The following is a 13,222-nucleotide window of genomic DNA, read 5'->3' on the forward strand; positions in this document are numbered from 1 at the left end:
TCATGTACTCTATCTCTTAAAATATTAGCATAAACCCAATAAAAGCCTAACACTATCAAACTGAAAATACAGTATTATGTTCTAGATTTTAACTGTGATTTCTCTAAAATAAGGGCATTTGGTGCTAATTCCTGTCACAGGTACAATGCAAAGTGCTTCAAATGCCAGTTAAGCTCGTTGTTGAACTAAACTGAAACACAACAGTCTCTGAAAAGAGGTTAAATGGTTACTATGGTAATCCCTGACATTGTGTAAATTGGTGTTTAAGAGCTGACAGAGGAAAAAAAATGAAGAAAATGGCTAATCCCTTTCTTTCTCAGACCACTATTCCTAAATTTTCATGTTTAACTTTTTAAAAAATACATCTTAGTCTGATGCTTCTGTAAACCAAGATTTTTTAGTTCGATGTGAAGTGGACACAAAAAGTGAGGAGATCAGAGTGGCGTACTACACCTCAATCTTTTAGTGAAAAAGCTGTTCTCTTCCTTGTGAGAGATGTTCTTTCCTTGTGACTGTCAAAATGCCGGTCTCTGTTCTGAATATTCTTCTAAAGACACTTATGATGGAGTATTTTGATACAGACATCTTACAGCTTCCCTTAGCTCCTGATCCTAGTTTGTAACAGCAATCACAATGATTTTTGTCACTGTTAGTTGGCAAAGGGAGGAGAGAAAAGGAAATAAGGTATTACACTGGACCACTGCAAAGCATCTGCCTAGAGTCCCAGTGAGAAATACATTTCTGTCTCTGGATAATGCATCCACTGATGCTGGTAGTCAGAAAAATAAGTGACTACAGAGAAGTCTGGGTGAAGAACAATGAAGGAAAATTTCATATATAGCATGTTGCGTGGCCCCTTCGCATCAATCAGCTGGTTCTGCAGATGCAATTGCAGTCCCTCCCAGATTACAGACCTTTACAACTGGCAGCGCTCCACAATTATGGCTGAATTCTCTGTAATTCCTTCTGCAGTTTCCATCTAAAACATCTCTTTGTAGTGTAGTTTTAGTGCCTTCCACATGCAAATCAGTGATACATTAGCTATCTGAACAAATCACTTGCAGGTACTTGGAGAATACTTTCAGCATCTAAGTGATATAAATTTTTCTTAAGCCTTTTTAAGAAGAACTCTAAGATGACTTTGATCCCTGTCAGCATCTTTCTCAAAAGCCTATAAAAACACCATTCAGAACATGACTTTTCAAATACCACTGTACATTTAAAATCCAAGTCCAGTGCTTTGGAATCCTTTGGCTCTCTCTTCTATTAAGCATTTTAAAATATCCTATCATTGACCAATAAAACCTCACACAATAACATTAAGAGGCAGAGGTGGGGAATTGTCCACTATTCCTTCCTTTGGCCTTGCAACTTTCTACAAGCTCCTTTGAATATGCCTTGTCTAGAATCAACATTAATAGAATTATTATTATTTTGTGTATGGTTCATTAGATGCTTAGCACTAAGAGTAGGATTTACTTTGTCAGCACAATTTAACCTCAAGATGCCCTTTCACACTTGAAATGTGGTAATGTTTTTGACAAATAAGCAATACAAGTTTTTCTGATGTCAGAATGAATACTGTCCAGAAACAGAAGGGCCACAGCAGAGCCTGAATTTAACAGTATTGTGGAACAACTTCTTCTTGTCTACTGTCCTCTGTATTTGAATTTAGTATCTGTAAAGCCAGACAGTCTGAGATGAATCAAGACAAGTTCCCTTTTGATTTCAAGTAAGCCAATTACATTCTTTTTGTTATAACACAAGAACGGCTCTGACCTCCTAAGGTAGGTGTCTCTTCCAGAGAGGGAGTTAAGAAAGAGAATACTCAACAAAGGTATATAGTGGGATTGTCAGCAGTTTGAGTATGAAAGGCAAGAAAAGAAATGCATAATTCTAACAGCCTGAAACCATACCGTAACTGCTCTACTTCAGTCATATGGTTTTACTTTCAAAATCATAATTATCTCATCATCTTCAATTTCAAGATGAAAATCAACAAATTAAGTGCTGAAGAATATCAAATCAGGTTTGCTTATTCTCAGTCTTAAAAACCTCTGTTTTCCTTCCTGTCTCACTATCAAATCCAGTTCCTTGGCAGGACAGATGCTGCATTTACATGCATTCAACATTGTGCATTTACGGTATGTAACTGTCACAAAACACGAAAAAGAAAATCTCCTTAGGTTTAACATTTTAAAGTTTTAATGAGGTGTAAGAAGAAATGAACTTTAGAAAACTTGAACATCATGCAGAAAACATGGTGATCCAATATAATATGTATCTAAGTAAAGGAGTCCTAACATTTAAAAGTTTGTCTGACACTCTGTCAGCACCTCCATAGGATAATGATACTTTCTTTTGCAAAGCACTGTGCTATCTGCAAAGCTCTATAAGAACTAAGCATTATTATTAGAGATGGGAAAGACCTAGTAGATCATCTATTCATTTCTGATATAACAGAATATGACAGTGATTTGCTGGTGTGATTTGACAGTGGCATTTGTAAAAATGTCCTTTCCTCTCAAGTCTCTGCAAGTTTCAGGGTTCAGTAAGTTAGACAGCTTAGTAACTGTGTTGTCTCCAACTTCTATGAAGCATACCAAGGTACCAAATATATCTATTTCAGGTCCACTTTTCCATTTCCTTCCTTCACCTTTTATTTTTTTGAAGAGGAAGGAAAGAACAATCTTCTTGGATAGTGCACCTCAAGCTTCACAAAATTGGTATTCCAGTTCCCATCTGCAGACCACCTGCATCTCACCACTTCGTAAGGCAGTACTGTAGCATCTCTCCTGCTTGGGATTGTGTATCATGTAGGAGAGATGTTATGCATGTTGTTGGTCTTTTCCAGCAGACTTCCAGCTCAGAAGCCATGTACAAAATATACCCATCACGACCCACTGCTGTGGGATACGACCATATAACCTATCCATGGTGGATGCCTGATCAGATAATGCAGAGTCTTATGTGACGACAGTTGTAAGAGGTCTGCAGAATTCTTGTTGGTGGATATTGGCAGGTTGAAGATCCTTCTCCTCTTGGAATAAGCCTCTGCTTCTTCACTGTTTTCAAAGGAAAGAATTGTTTTTGCTCTTCCTTATATTTCCTAAAATTTCTTGGAATGTTTGCTATGACAAGTTTTTGATTTAAGTGCCAATATAACAAAATGTCTGGAGGGAAATCAGTTGAGGTATTCAGAATATGACTCTCAGTATGACTCACTCTGCCGTGAGCAAAGAAGTCGTCTGTCTGGCCTTCTGTACATGAGCGATAACAGATATTGGACGCAGTGTGCACTCAGATAAAGTTAATGGCAGTGATATCTGCTAGATGACACTAGAGAAGCAAACTCCTATCATCTGTTTTTTAGAACTGTGCCCAAACCATTATATGTCAGACTTGGTAAAGTGAATAATCTTTCAGCATCTACTACTCTTCCCTCCCATGCTCTCAGTCATATGAGACTGAAGGACTACTAGATAAATTATCTCCATATATTCACAAGGACAGCAGAGCTAAAAGCAGGCAGGGAAAAAGAATTCAAGGTATCCAGTTCATTAGTAGTAGCCTCCCCAATATTCGGCAGTCATTATACAGGCTTGTACATTCCCCAAACCTTCTCACAGTCATAACAAATGCTTACATAAAACCTTGTACCTTCAAAGTGCATCACTAACATAAATATGACAAGAAGATCTTTCCCAGAAGAGAACACAGTGCCACTCAAATGGCTGGGCTGTGAGAGGTAAAGCTTCAAATATTTCATTAATCTGTCATCTTCTGCCATCAATTTAAAGCCGATTTAGAAAAAATGATGGAAAATACAATAGAGTGTTATGAGCGATGAGTAACTGCTTGAAAAATGATTTTGGCCTCTATGATTGCAGTGTTAATTAAATTGTATATTCTGTGATGTGCATCAACTGAATTTGACATAAAGGGAAATAAAATAAGATTTTTGTACTCAGTTTGACTGATGCCACCTAGATGGCTCTTTCAAAGTAACTGCTAACAATTGCCACTGATGTGCTTTGGTATACATCTTGTTCAGAGATCATAATTAAAATATTAAGCATAGTTTGGCATCTGATACTTCACTGCAAACATATTTACATCGTAGCAGATTTCAGGAGATATTAAGTAGGGGACAAAGAGGCCTGGGAAAAGACCTGTTGCCATAAACCTGTTATCAGCTGACACAGCAGATGTTGCAGAATTTACAACAGATACAGCTATGACCAAGAAGTACCCTGGCTTCAGAATTAGCAAATACAGTACTGCACATACAAAGGCTAGCATGATTTACCTATGCCAGATGTGTAGCAGCAGACACATGCTTCTCTCTCGGTAGTGATATGGCAGTCTGGCTTACTAATTGTAAGAAAACCTGGTTAAAACCTAAGCAACTGGATTTCATTGAAAATTTTATGACAAATGTGATTCTATTACTATCAAAATATCTTTTGTAGACTATTGTACATGTTATAATGGCATAATTAATTTGTCCTTCTAAAACTCAACTGTATGGGACCTGCCATATTTGAAGAATGACATGGGTTTTTGCCCTTACAGCACTTAAGTAAGGCTGTCAGTTCTTAACAACCTAGTGCAAACTAGATTTCTATGAGAAATCTAGATGTAGGGTTTGTATGGCATCTTTGCTGCTAGGCAGAGGCTGGGATTTCAAAAACGATGATGAGGTGCTTGGCATTAGTCAAATATGAAAATATAAATGGCATTTTCTGAGAAACGCAGTTCCCAAACCACTGACAGATGCAACTCTCTTGGTTCTTGGTAGAGATTTCTTTTCCAAATTGGGTTGAGCAATTCTTTGTATCAGGCTCAGCACATATATCATAGAATTAAATGTTCCACAACAGAGCAAAAACCAGTGAAGAACTTTTGGATTAAATTACCCTTGCCTAACCTGCATCTTGAGTAGGTGGTTTCTGTGGGGCCATTTTTTAATTGTACAGTAAGCTCAGGAGCTTTTATAGGAAAGTTACAACTAATATATAGAAAACTAAGATTAACAAAGTCTCCAACTAACCTAAGTTATTCTATTTTTCCATTTTTATTGGATACTTTGCATGCTTATAAGCATAGAGATGCAAAAACAGAACAGGAAACCTCCTGTATTAGGAAAAAATATTTAGGGAGTTAGGGCAAGCACAGTTTTTCAGGAGGTTTTAATAGCGTAAGATTGCCTAGCTTATAAATAAAAAAGCCAGGCATCAGTAGGAGCTTCAAAAAGGCTCTTCAGAAAAAGTTACAAAAATGGCAATGGTTTTCCTATATATAAAGTACCTGAAATTTGAAGAAAGGCGAGAGCAGGGGTTCAAAAAAGAAATAAAGCAAGCTAGCTTCTTCTAGTTAACATGACTCTCATGCAAATATCTTTGCATAGATGAATGAAAAACATGTAAAAATACACAACTGTCAGTTCACTTGGGCTTTAAAAGTACAAATAAAGTACAACCCAGGTTTCGTCCCTACTGCAAACCATTCAAAGTTCTTGTAATATTCTTCAAATGCCCAAATAATTAAAGAATTATTTCTTTTAATTCCCTTCTTTTATTTTAATAAAAAGTTCTTTTTGAGTCAGAATACATTTCTGGAAGGAGTTCACACTGTATTTCAAGCAACTTTAACATTGTTTTATATTAACAGGATATGAACTTTATGAAGCAAGCAAGGGACTGAGTCAGGTCTCACTGTGGACATGAGCTAGAAAACTTAAGAGGTAATGGTCTATGCCACAAGACAGATGAAACCCCACACTAATATACAAGACACATTGTATATGGGGATGTAATATTCTATGTTCTAAAAGCTTGAAGTTATACTATAATGTGAAGGTTAAATTTCTCTCTGTGTGGTATTTGGATTATTTTTTGTGCTTCACAACAGAAAAACATGAAACTTTTTGCTATCACACACAATAGTCCAGTTTGATAATAAAGTTTGGAAGCATTAACACTCTCCGATTTCACATTTCTAGCTTTTCAGTATGCTGAGGCTTTGAACGAACAGGGCCCTTGAACTGCAAACTTCCTTTTTCACTTCTTTTCATTTTCATCTTTAGCTCAAAGCATAGAAAAGAAATGCCCTATATAGCATGGATACCAATGTCACATGCAATAAAAGAGTCCTGCAAATGCTGTCACTATGAAACAATGCCATGCAGAATAGTCTCAATGCAGCAGTGGCTTTCAAATCAATAAGCAGTAGAAGAAAGACATCTGAAAATACAGTCTTTAAAAATAAACACTCAAAAAGGCAAGACTGAAATGTAGCATTTTTGAAAATGTGAGAAAGGCTTCATGCCTCAGCATCTGCTGAATTTTTCACGGCTGGTAGTCTAAACCCAATATTCAGGTTTTTGTCACTTGTATTAAGGAAAGACTTCATCTAGAGATTTTCCCTATAATTACAGAAACTAAGGTTTGAATCCAAAGCAGCTTATTAGCTAAATTAGACAATGAAGAACTCAGATTCCTTCTTCTCACACCAGAGAACTAAAGCATGCTGTGCATCTGACTATTATGAGTGGGCAGATATTATCTAGCAATCAAAAGGAAAAATAATGTAAAACTGAGTACAAACTGGTCTTATAATAATCAAAAAGGTGAATCTGCCAATGTGAACAATCTCATAGCACCTACAATTTAGTGATGAAATATTTAAAAAAAAGCGTCTTGTATATGTGTAGCACTATATCTACTAAATAATGAACGCACAGGATGTTGGCGCAGAGAGGAAAATTAAAAAGGTGATTAATATTTGAGTGAGATGCCATTCCAAGGTCTTTGTCAAATGCCTAATTCTAATCAATGGATATTACTGCATAGCAGCTCAATAAAACTCTAAGGTATTTCAGTGAAAACCTACCATTATCTTCATGCTCAGTAAGATGGCCTTGAGATGCAATCACTGTGAATGATTATGGTCACAAAGAAGCCTAAACGCACACTGCTCTTATAATTCAAATGCAAATTACATGGAACCAAACTGCATCAACTGAAAAAATAAAACTCATGAAAACTTTCTTAATATGTTGCATAAAATGTCAAAAAGATTGAAAATAGGATTAGCAAAGGAGAACGTACCATTCAATAACTATTGGAAAAGATGCTTATCAAAAATTTATCAAGCGAGGTAAGTCTGAGAAATGCTGATAACAGATGGGAGCTGTCTTGGCTAAAAAAATGTTACTAGTTTGATTGTTTCTCTAGCTGAGGAGAAAAGCATCCTGAGGGGAAAAAAAAAGTCAGATTTTTCTTACCTCTTCCTTCTCCGCACTTTGCAAATCCCTCCACTCCTCAGTGACATGACCGAAGTCTACTGTGTTCATCGCAACCTTGTATTCCCCAATGATATCATGTTTGGAGAAACGATCAAAGTCATAAACTGCCATCACCAAAGTTTTTCCACCCAGCTCGGAGTATGGCACCTGCAAAGAAAAGAAAATGACAAACTCTGTAACCGAGACAATAAAGATCAGTCCACTACAATGCAAATCTATTTCTTTGGTTTATCAGCTGTCATCTCAGAGAAACTTATGAGGTGTATTTGTTTCAGAGTCACCAGACGCAGTATTTTTTGAGACCAGGCTCTGGCACTCAATAGAACAATGTGGCAGCTCACTCATCACTCCCCAGGTTTTTCTCATTCTACTTCAAATCATTTTGTGGGTGATGAAACTGAAACAGGAAGCCCAATTATTTTCACTGAAGACACATGAACTTTTCACACAATGGTGTGAATCAATAAATCAACTCTCCTCACTCAGAAATGGGTAGCTCCTAAACTGATGAAAAAACCAGAACTGGCTTACTGTATCCGACATAAAGTAATCAGACCCTAAACAGTTCTTTTACAGTACCTGTACCTATTACATACCAAGGCGTATTTTTCATTATTATACCTTTCACACCATAAACACTGAAGTGCTTTCTAAGTCACAATGTACAGCTAGAAATTGTGGTGGCAGGTGGCCAAGTTCTGACTAAACCTGCAGCTGTTCTGATGTGTTTCGGACAGAAGCTGTGGATTAGGATGCTTATGAATCACATTTTTAATACTCAGACGAAGATGCGCAGTTTAGGTAAGCTACACTTAAGTGGCTGTCTGGAGAGGTCTGATTTACAAATTCTTTGGACTTATGTTGAACACTTGGTCAATCTGAATATGTTCTGCAAGTATAAATGGTTTCCATGGGTTCAAGTAAACACTTCTCCATGAATTGTCTATATAAGAAGAGGAATGAAAGCGTGGCTTTATCATTGGCCTTGTTAACCTCTGTATGTTCCTGACTATTTAAACACTAGGACTGTTGTTTTTTGTTACTGTTTGGCTTCAGCTTGCTTTTAAAAATACTTACTAATAGCATGAGTAGTTTTCCTTTTTCAAAATGCGTTGTATGATGTTTAAAAGAAGATTTTCAAGTTGAGCTCCAGCTTCCATTACCAAGTACAATAGTTTCAGTGGGTACAGGGTGGGGTATTGTAGTAAACACTACAGCAAAATCTATTTTGATTCTGTAAACTACTTGTAGCTTCTAAAAAGCCATAGAGGACAAATGTATGTAGAAGGCAAAATTCTAAATAATTTAACTTTTAATTTTACCCAGCCTCAAAACCAGAAGGGAAATGCTCTAAAGCTTTTTTCTACAACAATTTACAATACTACTGCTCATTTGGAATGCACATTTATCATTATTTACATTTCTTTACCATTAACTTGACTTCAGTAAAGCTTCTTGTAGCTACTTTCCTTTTTAAAGAAGTTCTAGTGACAATGCTTCCTCCATTCCTTACTTCTAAAGTATCCTCAGCCTACAGTTTTATTCAGGACTCCCAAGGCGTCCTCAGATCTTGCTCCCTCTTCCCGCTTCCTGCTCCACTCAGTGATACTAGCCTTTCGACTTAATGCAGGTGAGACCTCATTAGATGGACATGTATAGGAGTGCTTTTCTGGCAAAGACATGTCACTCTAGACATGAACCCTCTTCCCACTTGGGGCCTAAGGAGAAACACCTCCCTCTGCCAGACTGGTGTAGACCTGCTAGGATTTCTCAGCTTCCTTTTGGCAGCACAGTGTGGATATACAATTCAGACAGCTGGAGCCTGATGTTCACCTGCACCCTGGAACGACACCATGGATGTTTGGGAAAAAGAAATGAAAAGGGGACTACCACAGGGAGTCACCAAAGAAGAGAAGGAATGAAGCCTAGGGCTCAAGAAGCAATACAGAGAAACATAATCCACCTCAGCCCCACTGGCCCTTCTTTGGGAGGAAGGCAGGCAGCTCACAGCTGTGCCCTGGGAGAAGACAACAAAACGGGCCTAGGCTGCCTGTGGGCAGCTTTGCTAAAGAGAGAGATGGGAAGGATGCCAGCAGATGCTGTGCACCACCTGAAGTGGGTCACGGTAGCAAGGCTCTGCCCCAGTAAAGGAGACATTGTCCATAGTTCCCACAGAAGTTATTTATTACATGTGCAGCACCAGTTAAATGGTTGCTTGTCTTTTTCATTGTAGTCCCCAGAACAACGATAGTACTTGGCATGCCCTGTTGGTTTTCTCTTGAGTATGGACCACAGTATTTAGGGGATGACCAGTATCGTATTGGGATGCACCTCAACACTCTGTCAGGTCTTGCATGGAAAGCAAAGTTTCTTATATAGCATAAGAAAATACTTACTTAACACAAGTGTAACTTAAAACAAGTGGACATTATAGTCCAGGAGTGGACGGTTTGATTTAGAATTTGTGCCTTCATTCTAGATGACAGTATTCTTGGTTCTTGCTTTTCTTTTGTGGCTGCACGGGAATCAGTAGTTTATAACTCTGTTTTCTTTTAAATACTCTCTTAGGAAAGCTCAAGAAAAAACCAACTCCCCACAGATTATTTTTATGAACATCTTCAGGGGAAAAAATAAGCTTATATATGCAGTAGTAGTTGTGGCCTCCAGGGATATCTTTCTCATTGAATGATTACATAGCCTGAGTCTTTCACTGTTCCCGTTTTCAATCTGTAGCTGTCATTATAAGATTGGGCACAGAGAGAAAGGCCTAAAGTAACAGCAGAGGAATGTATATTAGGAGAAGCTCTATGAAACATGCTGTATAGTATTCCTTTACCATATTTAAACAGAGTATAGGTATGGCTACAGCTTTAGAAAAATACTGTTGACAGATACTGTTGGAACGACTACAAAGATATTTAGAGAAAATGCTGGTCTAGTGAAATTTATCTGACATTTGTCAAAGTGTCACTGTTTTCTGACTTGTAAGTTTTATCCAGCCATTAAAATACAGCTGGATCAGGAAACCTTAAATGGCTAAAATTATGCCTAAAAATGCCTAAAACTGAACCGTGCCTTTTACACCTACTGACCCTGTTACACCATTTTCATAATGAGATCAAATATCACAGGTTTCTACAGCATAAAAAATCACTATGCTGCAATTACCAACTAAGAAATCTAACTTTATAGACAACCATGAGATACACAGTGGTTAAATAAACAAGTTCCAATAATTATTAAAAAAATACCTTGAATGTAAATTGCTCATTGAAAACAGGGTTAAGAGTCTTTCTGTGGACTTTTGTCTCATATTTCTTCTTCTTATCAGGCAGCAGGAAAACTTTCACATAGGGATCAGATGTACCACCCATATCTAACGCAGGCAGTTCAGCTGCTTGAATAATCCCAACCAGAAGCTGAAAAGAGAAAAACAGTAGAATGAAATTTCAAATAGATATTTATAAAAAAAGAATTGTACAAGAGACATACACATTCAGACTCTATTTCTGGTCTATGAAAAACTACTCTCCCCACCCCGCCTCCCCGAAGGAAGGCAAATGAAGCAACACTACAGACTTTAGAAAACCAATTATAGCAGATGCAGACTGTACAAAGGCTGTTTTTAAGCAGAAAAGAGGTTTTCAAAGGGCAGCTGATTACAGTTAAATACAGACTTCATCTTTTTAAAGACTGCAATCAAATAACTTTCAATTGCTCTCTCTTCTTGTGCATTATTTTTCTGTGCTGGGCACCATGAATAGAAATCACATTATTAAACAATCAAGAATGTCTAATTTTGACTACAAAATTTGTATTCTTAATTCTCAGCGTGTAACCTTTCCCCCAGCTAAACACAAAAAGGTGATATATCAAACGCAAATACTCAGGCAGAGTTTTATTGAAAATAAGTGAATCTTGCAGTCTTCCTCGTATTTAACTTCTCTTGCTATGTATACAAATTGGTTTTAGTAGTAAACTAAGGATAGCATTTTCAAAAAATACTCCATGAAAACTAACCTTTGGTAACTGAATCCTAGTAACAATTTGAAATCCCATTGAAAACTAGAAAAATTAGTTTCTTAAATCTCTTATACACTTTTTAAAATAAGACAAGCAAATTTGAAATTTCTAAACATTTTGGCCACTTTTTAAAGTGTTCTAAGTGAAGGTTTATGTTATGTTATGTTATACTATCTAGACATCCTAGTCTGCATTAGGCCTCATCAGCGTAATGGAGTTGAGATAAAGAAAATACAAATACTTTTAATCTTATTTCATAGACACAGAACTAAGGTAAATATTCAAGACACCCTTCAAGGTCAAACTGCAGTCAAGATATTAATATCTAGGGATGAAGTCTGAGAATATTTTCTTCTAAATCATTGCTTCAGTCACAATATATTTGCTTCTCTCATGGATGAATTGTTTAAAACTGGAAACAGAAGCTCTAACAACTGGAATACAGAACAATATAGTAAATCTAGGAAAGAAGCTTCTGGCTTCTGAGAGATTCCTCATTTGGACTTATTTTACCGGTTTTAGTAAAGTCACAGTATAGCCAGCATGCTTTCCCAACCATAGGACTCTTAAGCCTCAAGAAACATTTTCCTTTAGCTGTAAGAAACACTTTCCTTTCAGTCTCATTCTTATTCTAAATGCATAAAAATTCATGAAAACATAGACAGGTTCAGGAGCTACATCAAGTCTTTCACACCAAAGAGTGAAAAACAAGTCTATGATTTTAGTTAACAGCATGGAAAAGCAATTCAACTCACTTTTAAAATTTCTCTCTCTAAAACTGAGGCATTGTGCTCTGGAGAGTACATCAGTCATCTCGTCTCCATTCTTAACCCCGTGCAATGTATTAGCCAGATTTTTGGTCCATAGTTTAATGTCACTGCATTATACTAACCTAACTGAACCTCCTCTTCCACCCTTTTATATCGTCTATTCTCTGACAAATTCCAAGCTGCAATATAGCGTAGAGCAGCAAAATAGAATAGGAATCCATTACTCAAATAATTTATTACCTTAGCTAAATACTACGCACTTTTCCAGATTTATTTCTCTCCCATCCTATTCCCCTTTGTAAAATATATTTCGCAAAATCAACATTCCTTTAATAAAATTCACACAGATAATTTGTTTTCATAATCTAAAGAAATGGAAATCCATTTGTCAGAACATATTTGCAGCTTTTCCTTTCCCCCTCTTTAGATCTTCTGCTTCTGAAGGGTCTAATGCTTCATTCTGATTTCATATTGATTTCAAGGGGGATCAGCGTGACTCATCACATGACCAAGGAAATTTTCTCTGGGAGTCAAGGAAAAGCTCCTTTAATGACATGTTTCTGAAAGGCTTTGGAAATCTTTCTGGGTCTTGCATTGAAAAAGAAGCACTGGTTGTCAGAAGACAGTTGTAAAGACAGGGAAATACTACGTATTACGCCAGGTCATAGCTGTGTTTAAATACCCTGCCACTGACACAAAAAATTTTCTTACTTTTTCTTATTTTCTTTATCCTGCAACAAGCACCTACTGCATTTTGTGAACAGCATCAAGTAAAGAATCTGAATGTGGAAATAAATCACAAGTTCACGTGGAAGTCATTTCAGATGATGAATAGGAATTAACAGGGATTTAAGTTCAGGAGTCATTTCTTTCTGTAAACAGCAAAGAATGATGTGGTTTTGACTGAAGTTGTCAAAAAAATGAAATGTGGGATATGTATTCTCAAGTTCACTGAAAGACATGCAGTAGAAGTGAAGAGGTCAGAGGTGTTGGTGTACTTTGGTCGAATGTTAAGCACATGTGAGGCTGTGAATTGGTGTAATTAGGATCCCAACTATAGCAAGAGTCCAGGGAGGGGAATTAAATATGATCTAGTTCAGGATGTGGCTAAACCTATTCC

The 13,222-nt window shown here is 36.9% G+C and overlaps 1 protein-coding gene across 1 annotated transcript in view; it reads right to left on the reverse strand.

Annotated features, from left to right (window-relative positions):
• SYT1 (synaptotagmin I) overlaps positions 1-13,222 on the reverse strand; it is a 126,192-nt gene that overhangs the window by 67,375 nt on the left and 45,595 nt on the right. The window contains exons 4-5 of the mRNA XM_010139268.1: positions 10,561-10,728; positions 7,289-7,456 (exon numbers count right to left, since the gene is read on the reverse strand). Coding sequence (XP_010137570.1) covers positions 7,289-7,456; positions 10,561-10,728 — 336 coding nt within the window. The remainder of the gene's footprint in view (positions 1-7,288; positions 7,457-10,560; positions 10,729-13,222) is intronic.

The sequence above is a fragment of the Buceros rhinoceros genome, unplaced genomic scaffold, assembly GCF_000710305.1.
Source record: "Buceros rhinoceros silvestris isolate BGI_N320 unplaced genomic scaffold, ASM71030v1 scaffold4997, whole genome shotgun sequence".
Lineage (NCBI taxonomy): Eukaryota > Metazoa > Chordata > Aves > Bucerotiformes > Bucerotidae > Buceros > Buceros rhinoceros.